Genomic DNA, 25,312 nt, shown 5'->3' with positions numbered 1-25,312 from the left:
TCCCAAGTGCACAATATCCACTCACAAAGTTGTTCCACAGGTGGTTTCTGAATCTTGCCTGTTGGGGTAGGTTCGTGCGCACACTTTCCGCCATCTAGCACTGATAAAGTTTTTGCACATTGTCCTTGAATGGTTTATTTATCGAAATATCCAAGGGTTGAAGTACCGACGTCAGTCCACCAGGAATCACTGCCAAATCGGTTTTCATGGTTTCCAATAACTTCTTAGTATCTTCTGTCAGGTGGGCATGGAAAGTGTCCGTTACGAGAAAGGCTGGGCATCAAAGGAGAGACCCTGCTCGATTTCCCCAAACCATTCATATCCAATCTTGTATGAGTGAAGTTACCATGCACCCTTTTTCCTGAATATGAATGTGGATCCCTCGTGGAAATTTTACTTTCGGCATTGTTTTTCGCTTTAGAATAATGTAAGGTGCAAGCTTTCTGCCATCAGTTGTTACAGCAAGCATTACAGTGCATCGTTGTTTTTCGCTTCCCATACTGCGTACGATAACACTCGATGTTACTATCATATAAATTGTTCAACTTTGTGGTATGTCGAAACTTATTGACGTCTGATCTGTGTTCATATTTGGGGGAACAAATATTCCTTAACTTTACGCTTCTCAATCACAAAGCGGTGGAAATGAATTACTTTTTGGTTGAAATCATTCGGTATTCTTTGGCATAATGTTGTTCTTCGTCGAAGAGAGAGCCCATTTCTCTTGATAAAATTAATCATCCAGCCTCGGCTAACCTTAAAATCTGAGACACTGATTCCATGTGCAGCAGCTATTTCTCGTCCTTTAAAATACAGCATTTTGTGAGAAACGGCATATCTATCATTGCATCTAATAAACTTCATGGTTGGTCCATACGGAAAATTGTATATAAATTTGAAACAATTAAGTTTATTGAGTGGTCAACCTGTTCAATACAATACATTCATGAGAATGTTTATAACTTAAGCATGACACTTAAATTGGGACATCTTTCACCCTTGTTGTGGGTACCATCAGCCTATCTCTCAGCCTCAAAATCAATTGTCATCGGGATCCCAATACATTCATATCAAACCATCATATAACTAAAATAGTAGTATGAGTTAAAAATACAATGTAACGGTCCTGTACTGACAGGTAAACAAGATTTAGTGGAGTTCTTGAAAAAGTCTTTGAAATAATTTGTAAGATATCTGGCGTTGGCACCTATTAAAATAATTATCATGTGGTTAGGCACTCTCAGTCTTTTGAAATAATGTTTAACGTTTAAAGAATACATTAACACTAAATATAAAATAAACACCATGTTAAGACACTATATACAGTCACAGGATAAAGATTTAAGTCAGGGTGTCCACCCGTATGGAAAACCGGGGAAATCGGGAAATGTCGGGGAATTCGATAAATGACGGGAAAACTGGGAAATGTCAGGGAATTCAGAAAAAAACCTGGAAATTCATTCGTCTGCTAGATAAAATGGACATACCGTATTTATCCGTTTATAGAAGCACATTTTTCAGTTTTTATAACATTAATCTAGGGTATGTCTTTTATGCCAGGAATAAATTGTAAAGAAAACTGAATAAACATTAAAAAAACCAAGTGTGATCTCGAATGTGAAGTAACCAATAGCATCAATAGCTATATGGATAATCTATAGCAAGCAGTAGTGACTATGATCGATCGATTGATCAATCGAATTTTCAATGTTTTGTTCTGCTTACTATTGAATATTCTGTGTTGTTGGGAAATTGCAAGGCCTATAATTGCGTTCTCAGTTTTCTAATCGCTATACATGGCTTCCACAGCGAAATGTGCATATAGACAAAATTCCACAACCCAACGGATAAGTGTGTTTGTTTACTATGTAATGACGTGTGTGATAGTCGCTACCTCGTAAAATGTAAAAACAGACAAAAAACACTGAATGCAGAAAAGTGTGAAATTCACTTAATACTCATTCGAGTGCTCATTGTTGTTGTTGTTATTCTTGTTTCGTTTTGGCCAACTAAGGACCACGTCATTTCAACTGTTTCCCTTTAGCTTTAATGTTGGTCCAGTATTCCTTCATTCGTATACTGTGTTGGTCCTTTCGCTCTTCCGTCCATGCCTTTCCAGTTTTCATCTTCGGCTTTGGTAGGAAACTCTGATGTTCTTGGAGTTTTTTCTTTTGGGACACGCTCCTGGATATCTTCAAATGAGATCCCAATCTCCTGCAGATCTTTCTGTACCTCACTGAACCATGCGCCCTTTGCCTTTTTCTCTCGGAGGAAAGTGAAAATGCGGTTGGTTAACCGTGTTGAATTCATTCGGGCCATGTGTCCATAAAAAGTAATCCTCCTTTTTCGCATCACATTGGTTATTTTCTCCACATGCGAGTACAACTCCTGGTTGTGCTGTCTCCTAAACTTGCCGTTGTCTTTGACTGGACCTAAGATTTTTCTCAAAATCTTTCTTTCCTTGGCCTCCAATTTCTCCATCATGCCTTTTTTGTTCATGGCGAGACATTCCGCTGCATATAGAGCCTCTGGCTGGATAACAGTGCAATAGTGTTTGATTTTTGCATTCAGAGATATAGATCTTGTGTTATAGACATTTTTAGTCAGATGGTAAGCTATTTCCATTTTATTCATGCGTGAAGAAAAGGCTTCTTTTTCGGACAACTTAGGTTCTATCCATTCACCAAGATACTTAAATTTTTCAACTCGCTTGACTTTTCCATGAGTCCCTTCTAGCTCACTTGGCACCAGTTTGATGTTTGTAATGAATTTTGTTTTCTCAAAAGAGATTTGGAGGCCCGCCTTTGCAGCTTGTGTTTGAAGCTGGTTGGTCTGCTTTGTAGCCACATCCAAGGAATCAGCGAAAACCGCGAGATCGTCTGCAAATGCTAGACAGTCAATTGAAAGGTTCTTGTTCTTGTGGCCTAGTCTGACTCGGCTTTCGACTCCTTCATAGCTCATTTCTCTGCGCCATTCATGGATCACTTTCTCAAGAACGCAGTTGAACAACAGAGGTGAGAGACCATCTCCTTGCCTAACTCCTGTCTGTATTTCAAAGGCCTCTGAAATCTCTCCTCTAAACTTCACTTTTGAGATGGTGTTGGTGAGAGTCTGTTGGAAGATCACTCTTTTTTTACCATCCAAACCAAATTCCTTTAAGATCTGAAGTAGGGTAGTTCTATCAATTGAATTATAGGCCTTCTTAAAGTCGATGAACATTACTACAAAAGGCTTGCTCCTTAGTTTAAGATATGAAAGGACAGATTTCAGATTCATAATCTGCTCCACACATGACCGTCCTTTCCTGAAACCTCCTTGGTAATCACCCAGCTCTGGATCTAGATGTTCTTCTGCCCTGATTTGAAGAGCTTTGGAGAGAATTTTGTAGGTTATAAGTAGGAGGGAGATGCCGTGATAGTTGTTAACATCCGACTTGTCGCCTTTCTTATGAAGTGGGTGGATTAGGGCAGATGTCCAGTCACTTGGAAGTCTTTCAGTATTCCAGATTTAATGTATGATGTCCATTAATTTCTCCACTGCATTGTCACTAGCAAACTTCCACAATTCAGCTATTATCAAATCTTCACCCGGCGCTTTATTATTCTTCAAGGATTGGATAATCTGTCTGACTTCCTCTTTCGTAGGTGGAGCTGAATCTCGGTGGACTGTTGTTTTATCTTCAAATGTGAATCTGGACATTAGGGCCTCACAGTTAAGAAGGGATTCGAAGTATTTTGCAAGGATCCGGCAGTTTTCCTTGTCGTTATGGGCTAGGTTTCCATTGGAATCTCTGAACTGTAGGCTCGGTGGATCGTATTTTCTCAAGTTGCTTTTAAATGTTTTATAAAAGTCGCGTGTATTATTGTTCTTGAAATCCTACTCAATTTGAGCCAGCTGGTGTTTATCAAAAGCACGTTTAACGCTGTGGATGGTTTTTGCTGCACCCACTTTCTCTCGTTCAAGAAGTTTGTCCAGTTGACTTGGTTCTTTAGCGAGTTCCATTTCTGCCAGGCGAACTGTCCTTGCCTTATCGCTGCATCGCATTCACTGTTCCACCAAGCATGCTTCCTGGGCTTAGTAAACTGAACTATCTCTTTAGCTGTTTTGACCAGGGCCTCGCGCAGTTGTTCCCAGTTCTCTGCATCCACCGATTGTAGTTTCTGAGTGAACTCATGTTTAGATCCTAGTTTTTCTCTATCAAATCTTTCAATCCTTTTGGCTCGAACTCTCCTTGTGTTTCTTGGGAGCAGTTTGATTTTTATCTTGGATAGATAGTTCTGAGTCCAGTTTTGCTTGTCTTAGAACTTCAACATTCTGAATTTCTCTGTGAGCCTTCCGTGCGATCGCAACATGATCAATCTGGAATTCACCAAGGTGGTGATTTGGGGACTTCCAGGTCTTCTGTTGCTTGCTTGATGATGCTTGCTGTTTTAAGGGGCCTAACATCGAGGGTCATCGGCCCCTTCTGTTTCTTAGGCAGGTGTTTAAAAGCAGTAGACTTCATTATGAGGTTAAATGTCTTACAGAGCCCTATTAGCCATTCTCCATTTCGATTTGTTCTCTGGTGAGCAGGATAGTTTCCAACAATGTTTCGGAACTTTCTCTCTTTGCCTACCTGGGCATTGAAATCTCCAAGCACGATTATGGTATGTTTGTCCGGAATCTTGGATAAAATCTCCTAAAGTTCTTCCCAGAATCTTATCAGTTCCCTCTGGGTCTCTCTTGTTCGCTTGGTTGATCGGCATATGAACGTTCACAACAGTATACATTTTGTTTGTGCTTCGAAAGGACAGAGTCGAGACTCTGCTATTCACAGAGGTGAAATTTGTTATTGAGTCCAGAATCATTTTGTTGACTACAAATCCTGTGCCAAGGTGGGGGACAGTTTGTATGACACGTTTACCAGGTTTACCCTTGAAGATCCTGTAACCTTCAGATTCAGAGGCGTGCTCATCTGTAAATCTCATTTCCTGAATTGCTGCAATCAGAATTTGCTGTTCCGATAGGATATCTGTGAGCTGTTTCAGTTTTCCTACTTCCTGAAGAGAATTGGCATTAAAGGTAGCAAAGAAATTCTTGGCTCTATGTTTGATCTTTCGTGGAGTCTCCGATACCTCCGAGCATGTTGGTTCAGGCTCCCCAGAATCCGAAGGCCCGCTAACGTCGTACAAGACGACGGTGGATTGGTTACCACCTGGGGTAGTAGCTTTAGCTGAAATTTCCCCCATGCTTTCTTCACAGTTGATAAACTGTAGACTGGGGTCGGTGATATTTCGCACCAACCAAGGTACTACCAAGGTTGTGAGCCTTGGAGCCCCCAGCACTGATTGGTTCACTGACCCAGTTTCCTGCTGCGATTGGTTACCCAACCTTCCACTGGGTTGCTCGTCTGGACAGAGGCACCTCTTGTAGGTTACGTGCTGGAGTTGGAGTGAAAGAGGCTAGTTGGATTCTCTTGCTGAATCCAATATTTTATTGTTGCAGATGGTCGCAACGACGCATTTCACTCCCATTTGCCAGGGCTGTGAAGACCCCTCCTAGGTTGACTCCTAGGACATTATTATTATTATTATTATTATTATTATTATTATTATTATTATTATTATTATTATTATTATTATTATTATTATTATTATTATTATTATTATTATTATTATTATTATTATGTGGAGTTTTTGAATTTGTGAAGTATGATTGTATGCATTCAGTCTTGATCCAGTCCAGCCAATCCAAGCTGCCATTCATATCGATTTGTATAGGTTGAGTGCAATCTCGAAACCTAGCTGCCAACTGTATTGTCTACAATACATTACCACGTTGGCCGTGCGGTTAGGGGCGCGCAGCTGTGAGCTCGCATCCAGGAGATAGTGGATTCGAACCCCACTGTCAGCAGCCCTGAAGATGGAAAACCATTTTTACACCAGGCAAATGCTGGGGATGTACCTTAATTAAGGCCACGGAAGCTTCCTTCCCATTCCTAGGCCTTTCCTATCCCATCGTCGCCGTAAGGCCTATCTGTATCAGTGCGACGTAAAGCTAATAGCCCAAAAATATATATAACTAATTTTAATATATGTTCATCTGTAGGAAATCAGAATTTGCTTTTGATCAATATGATATTTTAACCATAATGTACTAGGTTTGTCGTTGTATTCTATAAAACATGTATGTATTAAACACACTGGAGATGGCTATATTTGAATGTGCTACCCTCAAGAAATCATAGGTTTCTTATTTAACATTTTTTCAAGGCCAGAGAAAGCAATGATTGTAAAAACATTTGGAATATTTTAAAGTATCATACTTTCTTCTGCAAAAACATTAGTTGGAATTATCCTAATAATACAGCAATTTTTGTATAAATTTATGAAGATAATCAAGTTCTACAATTTATGAAAAAAGAAAAAAATCAGCACATTATCTAAGTTTACTCACTTGAAGTGTCAGAATGATCATGTTCACTTGGTATGTAATTATCACCCTTGTCCTCAATTTCAGAACCCGAGTTCTCCATAAGAACATCTAATATCGATACATCGTCTAAATTCCGTACACTTGAACTGGATATGCTAAATATTCACAAGAATGTCACAAATAAGCCTGCCTCTCAAATGAACGCACTCTCTGCCTGTCTGCACATACGTACTTCCCTGCTCATTTCCCAGCTGAGAGTGATCGATGACACAGCCACAGATAATGTAGGAATGCATTGAAAGAAGAGCTGTTTTGTGTACTAGAAGCATTCAACAGTATTTTGTTGAAGTCACAGCTCACTAAAACTGTAGCTTTTATTGTTAGTCCCAATGAGAACATGAGCTTGCAGATTCTCAGTGCTCCATTGGCAGCAATCAAATAATGCACTTGTAATTTCTATGGGCGGCGTCTCCATTGTGTCAACTCAGTATAGAAAGATACGATAGCATAATGAACAGTGCGATCACTCTGGGATGTGGAACATTGAAAGAAGAAACTAGGCTTTGTCCTTTCTAATCCTAGCCCTATCCTATGCCATCTTACCTCAAGGCCTGTTTGTAATTATTTAACATAAAACAAATAGCAATAATTATGTATACAATGATCAGCTACTGATCATTTCTGCTGTCTGATGCTCCCCTTTGGCTACTGCAGCACCTGTCATTGTATTTATCCTTAGTATATGTTCATATTACCCTTCCTAGTTTCATGAATACATGAAAATAAAGAGTACTATAAAGGTTAGTCAACTGTCACATAGGCTGGTGTGTAGAAACCTCACCACATGTGTTGGACAACATACACTTTACCAAGAGGATGGCATACAGATGATAGTTTGAGGGAGTCTTCAGATTATTATCTCCACCATTCAGACACCTTTCCCAACACTGAACAGTTTTCTCTATGCCCTCCACAACAAAAGATGTTGTTTGCTGGTTGAACATCTCTTCCACAGCTTCAGAAACCGTTTGATCAATGATGGAACACTTACTCTTCAAAGTATTTTCAGCAGACCAAAGATATAGCTGCAGCAAAGGGAGAGATTTTGCTTGTGATATAGTGGAAATACTGGCAACTGTCTGTTGTTGTGTTGGCATTGTGTTGACATACATTACTATGGAGTACAAGAACACTTCTTGACAGTTTTCCCAGTCAAAGCACTTTCTCTGCCCAAGAATTGAATCATGCCATGTTGTATTCGTTTGGACATAACCATTAAACCTTTTCCTCTGCTTAGCGGATGCATGTCTCAGACTGACCGTGTTTTTAGCTGTTAATACAAACATCAAACTCTGCAGTGCTGCCACCTCTTGGCTGTCCTGTCAGTTATTTGTAGTGTTGCCAGCTCTGCCTGTGTTTCAATGAAATAGCCCTTATACAAAAGGTATTTGGAGTTAACCTAATCACAGTAAATTTTGGCAGACTTGAGTTTTTTCCCCTATCTCTTATTCTGTGTTCATATTTAGATAGCAGCTTGTAGTGCATGCACTTATCCTTAGGTCTTCCAGGTAACAATTGCAACTCTTACTGATAACATGAGACACATACATTCCCCTAAAGTTAGATTTGTCGAGAACTTAGTGTGAAATGAATTGAGATCATTTGCATGTTATAGAATGAGGAAATTCTTCTTGAAGTTTTTAATGTGTTCAGTAATTCTGCTGTATTCTTTTTCCATGTATGTTCTATTTGATGACTTGTTTTACAGCATTGGATTCGACTTGAAATTCAGCCAGGTATTCTTGTCCACTCTCTGAGCATGGTTGTGGACCCTTTGGATAGCAGTTACATGCCTTCACTCGTGATTGTGAGTGGTGGGGATTCATTTTCATCTCTTACTGAGCTGTCCACCATCAATATTCGTAGTTCTGATACTGTGGTTCCACTGCTCTCAGATGCTAAAGAGGTAAGATCATTCATATTTAGCTTCTAACTTAGAATTATTGTATGATTGTAATTGAATATTTTTGTGCTTGTCATCTCAGTTAGTCATCTGCCTTCCAAAATCATGAAAGATATTCACTAGAAGTTTATAGACTTTTATCACCTTAACATAGTGCCTCTCACAGTTGATTTGATCCACCCAGTATGGTAAATGGTTAAATTTCCAGTAAAAGAAATAGGTAATATCTTTTCTTGTTTATCCTATTTTGTCCTTTTTGTTACTTTCTGTGCCTGCATTGGCCTGCCATAGTATTTAATCTCTATAGAGGTAAAAATATTTTTAAGCTGATTAATGTTATCATAGGCTAGAATTCTTCCAAATACCATCTGCCACTGCTCTAAGTGGTTACTGGACTTTCATTGTACTCACATCTCTGCCTGTTTCTTTTCTTATGTGATCTCTGATCTTTCTTCTCCTGCCCTTTAGTATTTTCTTCTGTCAAAATCACTCTGAATGGCTTGTTAAACTACTGCAAAACAATTGCTATTTCATCAGTTATGAATAATTTCTGTAGTTACATGAATTAGTTCACAGCTTAACACATATGCAGTGAAACCTCGATTGTCCGTTCCCAGAAACTACGTTTTCCCATATTATTTGCTCAAATCATGTGATCCCATGAGCATCCTGATCAAATAATGTCTTAAAAATCCTGCATTATCTGTTCCTCGAAGAAACTTTCCCAGATCAGCCATCCATAAATTTCAGTCTCATCAATTTTAAATCCTTGATCAAGCGTTTTTCAAGAAATGGTATCTCATGAAAGACAGCTATGGCACACCTATGGATCTTGGCGTTAACGTCCTGGCACTACAATAATTACAGTAAGTACTGGAAAAGCAATCAGCGGCAAACTTAGCATTGCATTCGGCTGGTATAGTTTAGGGAATCCTCGGAAATCATAAAGCAGAGAGTGCCCACAACAGTTGGAAGAGGACAGCACATTTTAACAGCTCTACTTGAAGATGGAGTGAGTTTTATCAAATGTTCGTACTTGTAAAACATCTACATTATGTCCAGGGTTAGATGTTTATTTTTTACTTTCTTTGATTTTATTACCAAACAGGTAATAGAGTACGTACTAACCACGGGAGATGTGGATCAATGTTGTTTAAATGGGGTATGAGATCATCTCCAGCCTGTGACTGTGGTGCAGTTAAGCAGACCATCAACCATATTGTCACCGAATGCATTGGAAGGGCATTCGCTGGATCCAGCCAGGACTTTGTGGTGGCTTCTTCTGAGGCCATACAATGGCTAGAGAACTTGGATCTAACTCTTTGAACCCTTTTGCTTGCACGATTGTTTTCAATGTTATGTGTTTATCTTGTAATTATGTATATAATATTTTGTGCTGTATATTTATTCTTTGTAATTGTTTTGTGTACATTACCATACGCTAATAATTATAATAATACCAAACAGGTTTTCGGCACTTCCCTCAGGGCACTATTACTGGCTTGTGCAGCGAGCACACTTCCAGCCGAGCTCAAGGCCATGAATAATGGAAATTTCTGGAGTTTTGATTATATTTTTTCTCTTGCCAATTTGCTTGTGATTAGTGATACACAGAATTGAACATAATGCATTTGGAAACTTTTGAGAATCAATGCTTACATTCAAAACCATATTTTAGAACCTTTAAAAGCCGATGTAGGCCTAATTTAGATGGTACAATATTTCCATAAACTTACTACAAACTGTACACAGGTGACCAAATTACAGTGGGAGATTAAAAAAAAAAAAAAAATATATATATATATATATATATACAGTAGAAGTCTGTTATAGTGAGAATTCACAATAGTGAAAAATTTACTCGCTATAGCGGATTGTCGTTATATCCGATTTTTTGTAAAAGTCGGGAAAACCCATACACATTAAATTCAGTATGAAATGGCAATTACTTTGTTCAAAATTTGAGTTTTTGCGGATAATATCCACACTGCGGCTTACTTGTTTGTTGTTTTTCGAAATCCGATACTACGTGAAAGTGTGGGTATAATTTCATTCTGAAAAATATATATTACCGTATTTCTCCGAATCCAAGACGACTCCCATTCTTTCCTTCAAAAAAAATTTATCAGGCTTAGAAAGTGCTTTGTAAAATCATATGAATGTCTTTTTTTATACAGTATGCATATTTAGACTGTAGACGCCGAACATTGGCTTTAGTTATGCCGTATTTTTTGTGGCTGTATAATTATGCTTTATTTCAGCGAGTTTAATGACCATTAACTTAAAATTGGCATCATAATATCGAAGGGAACTCATTGAAAATTTGCCGGCAATACACATTCCACGTGTGTCTACAATACGACGATCCACCAGGAAAATATTCTTGCTTACTATAAAACTGTTACCGGTACTTTCCCTCAGCGTCAGATATAACTGGCTGCCGCTACACGCACGTCTTGCTTGCCAGATTCGGCCAACTTCAGCGGCTAGCAATGTATAGGTCTTAATCGCGGACTTTGAAAGTCAACAAACGAGTTTATTGCGCCGCGGTATGGCAATTCCGCCCATGCATTTTTGTGCATGTACAGTACCTCACAATTTCATCTTCAACTTCTTTAAAGCGTCCTTGTTGCGGGCCACTGAATGCATTCTTTGTGCAGTGCCGGTACGCATTTTTAAGCTTTGTCTTTCACGGTAACGCCGAATATGGGCTTTAATTAGGCTTATACCGTATTTTCTTGCGGCTGCACAATTATTATACATTTCTGAGAGTGTTTAATAGCCATTAACTTAAAATTAGCATCATAACATCAACGAGAACCCGTTGAAAATTTTCCGGCAATACCTGTTCCACGTATCTTTACAATACGACGATCCATCACGAAAATATTCCTGCTGTCTATAAAACTTAATTTTACTAAGCGTCAGGTACAGCAGACGCGTTATAACACTGCTACTGATAGCCATGGACTTTCTAAGAATTCGAAGGCTCGCATGTTTTGATGCCATTCTGCAGATTTGAGAAGCGTTTTTGTAGAGGATATTAGAATGTCATTCTCTCTTCACTCTTTTCCAAGATCCAGTGACGTTACGCATAGGCATTGTACGACCGGTCGCCGTGGCTAGCGATGAAATGAAATGACGTATGGCTTTTAGTGCCGGGAGTGTCCGAGGACATGTTTGGCTCGCCAGGTGCAGGTCTTTCGATTTGACTCTCGTAGGCGACCTGCGCGTCGTGATGAGGACAAAATGATAATGAAGACAACACACACACCCAGCCCCCGTGCCAGCGAAATTAACCAATGATGGTTAAAATTCCCGACCTGTCGGGAATTGAACCCAGGATCCCTGTGACCTAAGGACAGCACGCTAACCATTTAGCCATGGAGCCGGACGTGGCTATTGATGTAGGCCTATGATAAAGAGGCGGTCGTTTATTGTCAACGAGTTTTGTGTGTGCGGGGGTGAAAAGAAACTTGGTTATTGCGTTAGTTGCCAGTGGTGTTCATTACAATCAGGCCGCGAATGCAAAACGACCCTTGACTTTTCACACGAGATTCTGAGAAAAAAACATCGTCTTGGATTCGAAGAAATACGGTATCACTCCAGAGGCTTCTGTGGCACACATTTCAGTTTTCTTTTTCAAACAGCATCACCTAACCTAACCGTATATGTATCATGGAAACCTATTTGAAACGCATGTAGAGAAATGATAACCTCCTCGCTATAACTGAGATGGGAATAGTTTTACGAAATTTAACTAGACGCGAGAAAATATAAACTATCCTCTGAAATCAGTGATAGTACCCTGCCATTTCTTGAGGTGTCAGGTGTATCACTTTCTTACTTAATTTCAGTATACGGTATACCATTAAAATTAAGCGATCGTTTATTCGGCGTTTATCTTTAACGAGTTAAAAACGGCTATTGGACACGTTATTTACGCATTTATTACGAAAACATGTTCTCCTCTTTCATTTTCCTCGCGAAAAAGCAGTCGACAGGTGTTACTAATCGACTCCGACACTGCCTTCGAATGTCGACGAGAGAGCTCGCTGGTGGGCATGACGAGAAGACGATACGGTACCGAAGATGATCGATCGCATGCAGTATAATGACTGGGTTCATAAATATCGGCAATGGAAAAAATTGAGCACGCATAATCGCTCGTAATAACGGATGCGTCAGTGACACGTTTCTTGCTGTAACCGAAGGATAATACATGGTTTAATATAGGAATTTTGAAGGGACGGACGAAAGTTATCGTTATAACGGGGTTCTCGTTATATGACGCACTCGCTATAGCGGACTTCCACTGTATATATATATTCGCCATCATGTTGGGCGCTTTTATATCTAACTTGCTTTATTTTATTATATTATAGAATTTGTTTAGCTTGGCATTAGTAGATTTTTTGATGAGTTTGGTTGATCAAATTTGCTGACCTGAAGAAGTTTTCATGGTCCCCGGTAAAATTGAATGTTAAGTATCAAGATGTTTAACTCGCATAATTAAAGTTTGAAGCCAGGCCCATGGTCTAGCTTGCCTGCGTCTCACCTGAAGACCCTGGGGTTTGATTCTCAGGCGGTTCAGGCATTTTTACCTGGATACGAGGGCTGGTTCTAGGTCCACTCAGCCTACGTGATTATCTTTAATTGAGAAGCTACCTAATGGTGAGATGGCGACTCCGGTGTAGAGAGCCAGATATCACAGCAGAGATAATTCGTCACACTGACCATGCATCACCTCGTAATCTGCAGGCCTTCGGGCTTAGTAGCAGTCGCTTGGTACGTGAAGGCCCATAAGAGCTATAGTTTGTTTTGGTTTAGGAGTGTTTGTAAGATTATACATATTTCATTTTTGTGATGTTTAGCCAAATTGTCTATGTTTTTTATTCGTTCTTGGATTTTCTGTTTTCCTGTGTTGTCCTTTTTTTTTTTCTTTCGTGGTCCCACTAAAAATGGAGAATCGAGGTATAGAGGTTCTCAGAGTGTGTCAACAGTACTCGGACGTACGTAAAGCTGCAAGGGGGTGGGGGAGTGTGCATTGGTGTTAGATTCGTCATGCCATTTACTTACTCAGTGGGGAAGAGGTCAGCATTTATGTGGCGGAGCACATTTGGTTGCACAGACAACATGTGGAAACGGTGCATCGCCTTCTAGTTACAAGATCGTTGTTATAATAGGTTGAACATCGTTCTGAACGTGCCTGGTGAATTGTAACTTTTGGCATCCCTGTACTATGATTCCAGGGGTTTGGCTTGTAATTCTTGGGCAAACACCCTCTGGATAATGTTGCTCCTAGGTATCTTTTTACATATCACTAAAACATTTCAGAGCAACATTCTTTTCCCTGGATCAGAATTCAGAGCAAATTTGAAACAAATGTAGAACTGAAAGTCACCAGGAGATCTCATAAGTGAGATGCTGAAAAATGGTGGAAAGGCCATTGAAGAAGCGCTACTGATACTTCTGTGCAGATGTTTCCAGAAGGGGAGAAATTCCAAATCACGGCAGAATGCAAAAGCATTCCTGCTATACAAAAGGAGTGAGTATCACGAAAGGACGGTGCACCATTCCCGCGTCCAGGTGAGGATACATGAGATCCAGACTAGCTCTTGATATAAATGATTCTATCTGATTAATGTTTTCGGGCTATGAGTTCCGCTTGAGAAAGTACGCCGATGGACTATGGTAAATCTCAACCTACGCAGAAGGACGTCTCCTACACGCTATCAGTCAGATACCATACTTGCATGTCGCCAAATTAATCGCAAATATATCGGGTCAATACAGTATTTCAACCGATTCACATGTGTCGCCAACGAAATCGCAAGTAAAAATAAGTTATTATAGTCTTACATCTACTTCTTATACTAAGTAGGCATTAAAAGAATGATGAAGTTTCACTATTCAACATTTATTGACTATTCAGTCCAAATACTAAGGAAATGTTACCTAACATCTCGTTGAAAATGTCTCACACAACGTAGGTAGCTTCGTAATGTTGTAAGAATTTCAATCATTTACTGTTAAGTTGAGATTGAAAAAAAAAAAAAAAAGTTTGGAAAACTTGTAATAAGTAGCTGAAATCTAGGCCATAATTATCGATTCATTAATACCTTGGCCTGTTGAAAATCTAAGTGATATATAAATAATGTTCCAAGAATTAATTGAAAAATTAAAAATATATTAAGTAAAACATACTAAATAGCGTTGTAAGTAATAGATGCATCTAATTGGTTAAAAATGAAAGGAAAATTACATTTATTAATATATACATCATTCCAGATTATATTCTTTTAACAGAATGTAGAACGCAGTGTAAATTGCCAAATAAATAATTCATTAAGATTTGGAATCTCTTCTCTCTGAGCTGAATTGCTCCTCAAAGTCATTTAAAGTTCTGTCATTCAACCTTTAACTCAAATATGACTGGTGAAACGAATGTCACTTTGGGCTAAACCTAATATCTGTGTCCATACACAGTAGAAAAACATATGGGAAAGCAATGTCTGTTTTCTAAGGACTTCAGTTAAATAATATGCTTGAATTTTCCCTTTATCTTCATGTTTCATAGAATCTGATCTCCATATAAGAAAACTCAGGTCCGCTCGAAGTCGTGATTGATTTCAAAATAATACTATCATAGGGCTTATGTGGTTAATTCACATAATTATTACCTTGATCCAGGTTAAAATTTAATTTAAGTGCGTATCTGGCTGAATGTAGCATTGCCAAGTGTATTTCATTGAATTTCTAACAAATTATACCACAAGTGGAAAAACTGGCATGTTAGAAGACTCTACCTTCATCTAAAAATCCCTATATGAATGACTAAGTCACCAGTGATGTGTCAACATGCTCACATAAAATCAGAAATTAGGTTATCATGTGTGAGAGTACTTGAAAATGGTCATAAATAACTCAGTGAAGGCCTAAATATTATCATTACTAGCCTCCTGGCTCATTTGATGATCCTAAATACTCAAAACAACACTGTATTGACGGCATTGAGATCGTATCCTAACCTACTTTGAGTGTATCTGGGAATAAAAACAGCAATTGAAAGCAGTACTGTATGTTTCAATATATATCTTAGAATGCATAATTTGCACATAACATCATCTCACAGAAGACTACTATGACCAACCTCTCAAATAAAAATAAATATCACCAACACAACTTAACATCTGCTTATATTATTATTTTCATTCACCATTTACCATTTCAAATATCACGTAATATCCATATCAATGCATTACAAGCACCCCATCTCATTAAATACGATGCATATGTGTCATAACCTTCACATATAATAACATTATTCTTACCGTCATCGTGTCAAAGAAAAGTGTATCATAATACTAAGCTGTACTACTACATTTCGTCGCAGACATTCCCTAAATACGATCTCTTAACTTGCTATTCCGATAAAGCCATCACACATGTATATTGACACTCATATTACACTTTAACACTCCACTGATAATGATTAAAAATATCTATTACCTTCTCTCACACCACATTGATAATGTTGCGAACGGCTTTCACTGGTATATTACGCCTACATGCGGAATTGACAGTAACATCAGATGAATACCTACATCCATGTAATCTCACTTCGATATATGTATACGCACGCACAATGTCACAAAACATATCAACACATAGCCAAAAATAAAGGTTTCTACTTCCGAAAAATGACTCATAGGGGACTTTGCTTATTGGACCCTGTTTGCCATCTCGCTTCTGGTCATCGGAAATGGTAGGCCTCGCTCCATGGTTCTGCTTCAGGTAATTGGGACCATCTCGTCTCCTCAGCTGACTTTCAATCCTCCCGGGTCATCAACGTCGTAAAGCGCCACCATAGTCGGAGTAGTTTTTGCCTTGGTCTTTTACAACATCATAGTGGTCTCTCGTACGTTTGGAACAGAATAATACAATGTATTAGTTAGTGTTATCATCTTGCAATTAATCTTCGTTTTGTAATGCCTATGATATCAAAATAAAATGTGCTCTGGGACGATTAGTCTCAATATAGTAGTTCTAATTATGATATTATTGATAAAAACTCTCTTGCTTGCTGAGCGAATGTGATTTCTCTGTGTTTATTAGAAATGCACTTGACAGCTGGTTGGACTCTGCTGTCTATGATGTGCAGTATCAGACAAAGTCCAGCCGTGACGTATTGCTGTACCAGACTTGCTAACTCCTTTTGCTGGTCTTTAAATTTCGCGCAGTTATTTGATCTTTAAAGTTGACGTTGAGCGGGCTGCCGCGGATTTTATCCTCCGTCAATATTTGATCTTTAAATTTGATAAGCTGATTTCCTTCTTTGCTCAACTCCGTCTTGCTTGCGGTAGTGCAGAATGATGAAGAATGTTCTAATGGAAGTCTCTTTTTTTCTTAATAATTGGTTTTAAATAATCTGCTTCTGTCATTCTTTTTTCTCAGCCTTCTAAGTATGGTTCTTTCGGTGACTACCTGTTGAAAAGATTATCATTTTGATTCGTACCGATGTTAGTTGCTTTCACATTGACATTTTAATGGCTTGAACTCCATTTTTGTTCCTACTGATGCAAATATAGAACGGTGAAATGGCACAACGGCTATGCGGCGAACTTAGCATTGCATTCGGCTGGTGTTGTTTAGGGAATCCTCGGAAATCATAAAGCAGAGAGTGCCCTCAACAATTGGAAGGAGACAGCACATTTTGGCAGCTCTACAAATATAGAAAACTATAGACATATCAGTCAAAATCATAACAGACTCGCCCAGAAATTTTACTCCTATAAGCCTATCAAACAAGCAGGGTTCAGAAAGGGCAAACATACAACTGACAGTATTGAAGCAGCACACATTGTCATTGAAAAAGTGCATCTCTCTTCACATAGCTTTCATAGATTTTCAGAATTCATTTGATTCAATAGAGACATGGGCTGTGCTTGAAGCAATGAACACAGTACATGTATTGAATTGAAATGGAACTCTTATTAATGTTACGATTGGAGAAGACTGGGTGATACAATTTCACCCTAAGCTATTCACCCTGGCATTAGAAAATGTATTAAAGAGACTGTCATGCAATCAAATGGCATTAACTTTGATGATACCAACCTGAACTACCTGCACTTCACTGATGACATTACCCTTATTAGCAGCAGTCCTGGGGATCTGGAGTCAATGCTGCATGCTCTCAAGGAAGTCTCCCAAGCTGTGGGTCTGAGGTGAGCCTCAGTAAAACAAAAATTATGAGCCTGGATAACATGTGTCACTATCAACAATCAAATACTTGAAAACGTTGAGGAGTACATACAGCTGAGGCACAGCATGACACTATTCATATGAAATATGCAGATGCTGATGAATCTCAAGGGAAAGTGCATTTTATCAGTCATGACAAATGGGCTTGAAAGGGCTATTTTTAAAATGAATATCGCACACCACCACTGAGTTAGAGAGCAGTGTAGTGCTCTATGCTTGGAATCAGCTTGAGAGATTGAGTCCAAAACGAGGAGATCAGGAGGAGGACTCAAGTCGCTGACGTGATGGGTCAAGCAGAAATACTGAAGTAGAGGTGGCAGTCCACGTTGCAAGACGCACCTCAAAGTGGACCAAGGCTCTGATGGAGATATGACATCCAGCACCATAGCGGAAGCACTCACTGCCTAGCAGAGGTTGATGTGGAAGGGAAAGCAAGAGGCATATGTTCACGAGTGGATCTCTACAGGCTAAGGAAGTAGTAGTAGAATTCTGTTCTCTAGATTATTGACTCGCAACACTACTGGAGATAATCAGATCAAAATCATCAAGTCATTTTTATTGTCCATAGAATATCATTATTCATGCAAGTCTAACCCAGCCCATTGGAAGGATCCACAGCTGACTATGATGATGATGATGATGATGATGAAAAATTACTTCAAGATGCATGGTATTCCTTGTTGTCAGCAAAGCATTTGATAGTATTGACTATGAACATGAGCAACCATTTAGCACTCTTCATTGTCAGAAAGCATAAAGAGATTACTTCCTAATCCTCTTATTGATAATACCACACAAATATAAACTGCCTATGGGCAAACAGAGAAGATTGGCATCAAATGTGGAGTGATGCAAGGTGAACCTATTTCACCTATTTCACCAATTCCTTAATTATATCCTAGATGAACTGACATCAAAGTTTTAGAATCGTATGTGTTTCTATTAAGCCTTAGTACTACACCTCTCACAGTACTTTGTTTTTCTTATGATCCGGTGGTTATAGGCAAAGACCAGGCAGCATCTTCTGTATTGGTGTCTGGCAACCTCCATCAAGAGAAAGACACACCATATTTCCCGGCAAAATCGTCACCACCGTGTAATCGTCGCATCCTTTATTTTCAATAAAAAAAATCAGACTTTAAACATTTAATCGCATAATCGTCGTTCGTCCAAATTTTGTTCACCAGTCTGGTTAAAAGGTAAATGGAACCGCAATGTAAGTTGCACATGAATGCGCAATTTAAATACGTGTATGGTTTATGGGCAATTTGGCAACGCAGTCACATTTGTGAGATGTTGCACAACGTATAAATAAATAATACCGGTATATGTACGACGCATGGCTTACCGGTAGGCTATCGGCAGTTTGACAACGTGGTCGCGAGACAGTGTACAATTTATTCACCACCTTCATATTATGAGTTCTCATTTGAAATACGTAAGGCTGTAAGTTATCGCTTATCGGCAATGTCGCCAGGAAATAACAGTACTGCACCATCCTGCGGGGAATAATTTTCTTGCACCATCATGGGCGATCTATCAAGTGCTCCAGCTATATTTTCCCCTCCTCGGACTATCATCTCTTCGGATCAGTAGAATGGATCAATGCATTTACGAAAACGATGCTTAGTGTCGGTAGCTATACTTGCTTCTATCAATCAATGAATAAATCAGTGACCGCGCCATTAAAAAAAAAAAAATCAAGCAACGCCACAATCTTCATTTCACATGTCACATTTGTCATCAAAATAGTTCCTAAATTGCCACGCGACACCTCTCAGGGATAATTAAAATGCATCTGTGAATAGTATTTTTTTACGTGAGGTCAACTGGGAAACCGCATTTCCTTTTAATAAATTACCAGCGATACCATCCATCCGTCGGAATCAATGTTAAGTTGTCCATGTCCATTCATTCGAGAAAGAGAAAAAAATAATATTTTTTTAAATTAATTCAAAATCATCTTATCTACCATAATTATATCAGCCTATTTTCAATAATAACCTCTAAATTGTATAAATCTACAATTTTATTCATGATTCTAGAATCATAAATGAAAATATGATAACAGTCATTTACATCAATCACCTTTCTCTTCTTTCTGTTGAAAAATATAAACCTAAACTATCTACGATCTGATTCAATTAATCCTCTTGCTAAATACTTGTTATCCGCATCATAAAAGCAAAGAAAAATTCTCATAATCATATAAATCGTAGGTATCAGTCATATTTGATGAAGATGTAGTCAGATATTCTTTGAAATTAAGTATCTCATAATAATAACGACAATCAATTGGAAAGCAGATAAATTAATATTCATTTTAAAAAAAACAAGTCCCTAAGCCTTAGAAAAATGCATGATAAATATGCTTAATTAGAGTCCCTCGGCTCTTGTTTAGTAAAAAAAATGCTTATTTTCGTTGATATTGAATTCATATTTTGTCACTAAACAAAGGCATATCTTCCAAAATTGTAACGTCAGCAGTTGCAAGTAAGTTCCAAGTATATATTAGCTCAAAATGGCTATTTCGAACATATATCGATCATTAAAAGAAAAATATTGGTCAGTTTGACCATGTCATTTGGTAAAAATAATCATATCACATCCTAAAATTAAATGTAGGTATCGTATAATGATCAGTTATTATCGTAGTTCTATCAAAAATTATACCTATCATGATTTATGGTTGCACCTATGTCCAATCAAGTACCATAAAATTCGTAGGAATGTATTTAGTAACATTATTTATTTAATTGTGGTAGAGATTCAAATTATTAAGTTGCTTTATCCATTAAAATATATCCTTGAGACCAAACATCAAATAACATTCATTACAACGTTGACATACTCTCCATGAAGACAACAAGTTTACCCTTATTTATTCCTTATTTCGGAGATTTAATCTGAAGACAATTTACGGTAACCAACATACGAATTCTGCGACGTATTTCATTGTTTACATGTATCATTAACCCAATATATCTTGCATTACTGTTTTAAAGTCATGCCGCATACGTTAAATAACATTATTGGTTAGTAACACATCGTATTTACTACCAAAAATTCATAAGTATATTTATCTCTCCATATACCAATATTAAATATTATAATACCGCGTCATTCATTACCATAAATATATCTCGACGAATAATTATACGTATAACCACATCAACAAGTCGCTCAAATCCTTACTTCCCTACATAAACATTAATCATTCCCATCTAGGCGGCAAATCATCTTAACATATCGTTAATATACTACAGCGGTGCATTTCTGGGTTAAGTTTCACTTGTAATACACATGATCACGTTATTCTGTAAAGGAAACATATGTGTAAACAAAATAAGTTAATATTTACTCACATGTAGTCGCGTCGTAATAGTAACCAAGTCTAAACAACTCAGCAATTAATTATCTTCTTTAAAACGTTACGCCTGGAATATATCACATTGTGTACGTCGTTTCATTTCCATAATGGTTGAAAACATCATTTGAAATCTCTCCTTGTTTAACTTTAAGCATTCCTATATCATGACATTGATTATATACACTCGAAGAATACCTACTCCCATAACGATAAATCAACTAGGATAACCTCATTGCAAAGATAGTATCGATTGAGATTTCATCACGAAGAACTTCATAACAAGCTACATACCAATGTTTACTGCAAATATTTATATACAACGTCTACGACACATAAATTTCAAGATTATAAAATAATTCTTTGGAACTTAACTTGCGACTGCCGATGTTAGATGACTGGGTTAGGCTCCGATGTTGTCATCTTAGGGCTGCGTAGATAGTCTCCAACATCCGTTACGTCATCATCAGGCGGTAGTCTCAAGACTCGGGCTAGCAGGAATAGCTGGGCGGTCTACGTCAGAAAGTCGGCCCCATCTCCGATTTAGCCTCTCATGTTGTAGCCGTTAGTCATATGTGAAAGAAACATTTCCAGCATCGTAATTAATGTCACGACCATAGCCTTCAAAATGTACTACAAAGAAGCTAGATTATAGTTTTGTATCAGGTTATTATAGCAGAAATTCAACGTCAATTTCCCATAACAGACTTTAACAAGTAAATTATCGAATTAGCTCTTAATTTTTCATTCAGACCATATGAGAAGTCTAATTTGTTTTGGTATTTCGCGACGACCTTCAGTTTGTATTCCGACTACTGTCCAAATATTATTTAATTTCTTCTGCCTTTCCGCCTCAATTTTAGGTCAGATATTGGCGTAACTTTAAAAATTCTTCAATGTGCTGGATCTTTAGCTCTTGCTCTTTTATATATCTCCCTTCTTCTTCCCGCGAGGACTATTTTCTTCGTGGATAAACTAGCTTCGAAGTCTCGCGTAAAATTTTTTTTAATTGTTCACTCACTTCTTCTTTTAACAATTTTTAAAAACTTTCTATTAATTTTTTATCACGGCCACATGGATCCTTTATATCTTTATGTCTAATTTCGTGACCTAGGCATACTTGATTCGCCAAATGAACATCTTTGCCGTCACATTCATGGCCTCCTTGATTTTATGCGTCCGTTATATATATATTTTAAAATTTAAAGTTAAAAACTTCATTATTGTTCCGTATTGAATAGAGAAATAAGAAGATGTACAATATTATAGGGAAGGATCCACCTTTCAATACTCCGTTGTAAAAAGTAGTTACAACCTGTTTATTGGGACCGGTTTCAACACGTTTTAAGTGTCATCATCAGCCAATTAGCGAAGATCTTAAAACAACTAATATATTGAACACAGGCAAAATATTAACATTGTATCATATTGTAGCAATTCAGTTAATGTTCAAAACACAATCACAGTCAAGAGAGTAAACAGAACATCACTATCTTGCACCGAAAACAAATATATTTGAAGTTCATAAGCAGATCAAGTATGCACTTATGTAAAGTCGTTGCTAGGCAGGTCTTGTAGGCATTTGTTTCTCTGGCCGAAGAGTAAAAGGTGACGTGAATGAAGTCTTAGGAAAACAGTGTAGGATTTAATTTCGTCAAAATCAAAGTGGATATATAGGTTTTAAAATAATTTAAAACGTTAAAAAAGAATAAAGCCAAATAAAAATATATTAAAAAATGGGAAGAAATAATGAAAGAAATACGAGGTTCAACTCGAAACAACTTGCCGTAGTAATTGATAAAGAAATGATAAATAGAGAAAGGGGGTGGGGAACGTTTATTAGAGGGTGGTGATGGTGGTTATTGTTATTAGAGGAAATACAATTGGGCAACAATCCTTTATATAACACTAATTCGAGGAAAAAAGAGGAAGAGAACCGACACTTCGGAGCGTGGGTTGGCGACCACGGGGCCCTTAGCTGAGTCCTGGCATTGCTTCCACTTACTTGTGCCAGGCTCCTCACTTTCATCTATCCTGTCCGACCTCCCTTGGTCAACTCTTGTTCTTTTCCGACCCCGATGCTATTAGGTTTGCGAGGGCTAGGGAGTCTTTCATTTTCACGCCCTTCGTGGCCCTTGTCTTCCTTTAACCGATATCTTCATTTTTCGAAGTGTCGGTTCTCTTCCTCTTTTTTCCTCGAATTAGTGTTATATAAAGGATTGTTGCCCAATTGTATTTCCTCTAATAACAATAACCACCATCACCACCCTCTAATAAACGTTCCCCACCCCCTTTCTCTATTTATCATTTCTTTATCAATTACTACGGCAAGTTGTTTCGAGTTGAACCTCGTATTTCTTTCATTATTTCTTCCCATTTTTTAATATGTTTTTATTTGGCTTTATTCTTTTTTAACGTTTTAAATTATTTTAAAACCTATATATCCACTTTGATTTTGACGAAATTAAATCCTACACTGTTTTCCTAAGACTTCATTCACGTCACCTTTTACTCTTCGGCCAGAGAAACAAATGCCTACAAGACCTGCCTAGCAACGACTTTACATAAGTGCATACTTGATCTGCTTATGAACTTCAAATATATTTGTTTTCGGCGCAAGATAGTGATGTTCTGTTTACTCTCTTGACTGTGATTGTGTTTTGAACATTAACTGAATTGCTACAATATGATACAATGTTAATATTTTGCCTGTGTTCAATATATTAGTTGTTTTAAGATCTTCGCTAATTGGCTGATGATGACACTTAAAACGTGTTGAAACCGGTCCCAATAAACAGGTTGTAACTACTTTTTACTACGGAGTATTGAAAGGTGGATCCTTCCCTATAATATTGTACATCTTCGTTATATATATATTCTGAAATCACGGCCTATTTAACTTAATACATTCGTTCTTTTTAGATGTATGGCTCAATTACATAATCTCTGTGATCTCATTACCGTGCATGGCAAATTTTAACGCCGTATTACATCATTTATTCCGTTATCAGGACGATGAAAACGGTACAGTACCAACACACACTTGTCTTCTAGTAGACAAGAGGTCTGATAGAATTCTGCGTTATTACAACCACCCGCCCCCCGACGCAACAGTCGCGAAGGACCTTGGCCTAGCAAGCGACCGCTGCTCAGCCCGAAGGCCTGCAGATTACGAGGTGTCGTGTGGTCAGCACGACGAATCCTCACGGCCGTTATTCTTGGCTCTCTAGACCGGGGCTGCCATCTCACCGTCAGTCAGATAGCTCCTCAATTGTAATCACGTAGGTTGAATGGACCTCGAACCAGCCCTCAGAAACAGGTAAAATTCCCTGACCTGGCCGGCCGTGAATTGAACCCGGGGCCTCCGTGTAAGAGGCAGGCACGCTACCCCTACATCATGGGGCCAGCTCCTGCGTTATTGTGAAGTGAAATCCAAGACGATAACGCAGATTTCCATGGAATTATTCAGCTCACGGTCAGCCAAATTATTTATGATGTCTCAGTTGTCATCGCTAGACTCTTATCTTACTACTACGTCATAAGTGTCCGGGCATGGGATGAAAACTTTTACCCAAGCAGTCAAGATAATTATTATCCAATGGTATTAAAGTTTTATTTTATAAACTTGTCAGTAATGTAATGTAAAATCATCAATAACTGGGAAGAAATATTAACCTAATTACCGTATGTTTAAAAGAAATTGAAAAAATGAATGTTTGTTACTGACGTCTCGGAACACGGTCAACTACAGTAGATGTACACCGCGCTAGCTAGAGCGATGTATGAAGACGTCCTTGCTCCGGTTTGCGAGCTTTGCGCAAGCGCACTAGTGTTTCGCAACCAACGAGCTCAACTGATAACAAATTGCTGCATACTTCCTTGCTGCCTAACAGTATTGGCTGCTCTGGAATGGACAGATCACAGATGCATTTATTTGTTTGTGACTGACGTGATTACTGTAGACATGTGTGCGTGAGAATTTAAGTTTTTAATTTGTGTTTGAGGTGTTTGTAGAAATAATTTGTTTTAATAGTGAACAATTACGGAAAGTCATTTATATTGCAAAACATTAACGTGTGAAGCATTTATAAGCGATTATGGGTAAATATACAGTAGAAACTATTCTGTGGGCTTCAAGCTAAGCGTAATTGCCTTTGCTGATCAGCACAGGAACAGAGCTGCAGAAAGAAAATTTTCAGTGAGTGAAAAGTTGGTGCGTGACTGGCAGAAATTAAAAAACAAGCTAAAAAGCACAAACCCTTCTAGACGCGCGTTTATAGGTCCTGAAACAGGGAACTTTC

At 38.2% G+C, this 25,312-nt stretch overlaps 1 protein-coding gene across 1 annotated transcript in view; it reads left to right on the top strand.

Annotated features, from left to right (window-relative positions):
* HERC2 (E3 ubiquitin-protein ligase HERC2) overlaps nucleotides 1–25,312 on the top strand; it is a 509,505-nt gene that overhangs the window by 327,636 nt on the left and 156,557 nt on the right. The window contains exon 47 of the mRNA XM_068226746.1: nucleotides 8,183–8,380. Coding sequence (XP_068082847.1) covers nucleotides 8,183–8,380 — 198 coding nt within the window. The remainder of the gene's footprint in view (nucleotides 1–8,182; nucleotides 8,381–25,312) is intronic.

The sequence above is a fragment of the Anabrus simplex genome, chromosome 3, assembly GCF_040414725.1.
Source record: "Anabrus simplex isolate iqAnaSimp1 chromosome 3, ASM4041472v1, whole genome shotgun sequence".
In the NCBI taxonomy this organism is placed as follows: Eukaryota; Metazoa; Arthropoda; class Insecta; order Orthoptera; family Tettigoniidae; genus Anabrus; species Anabrus simplex.
Note: the sequence above shows the minus strand (reverse complement) of the source record. Positions and strands in the feature narration are given on the sequence as shown.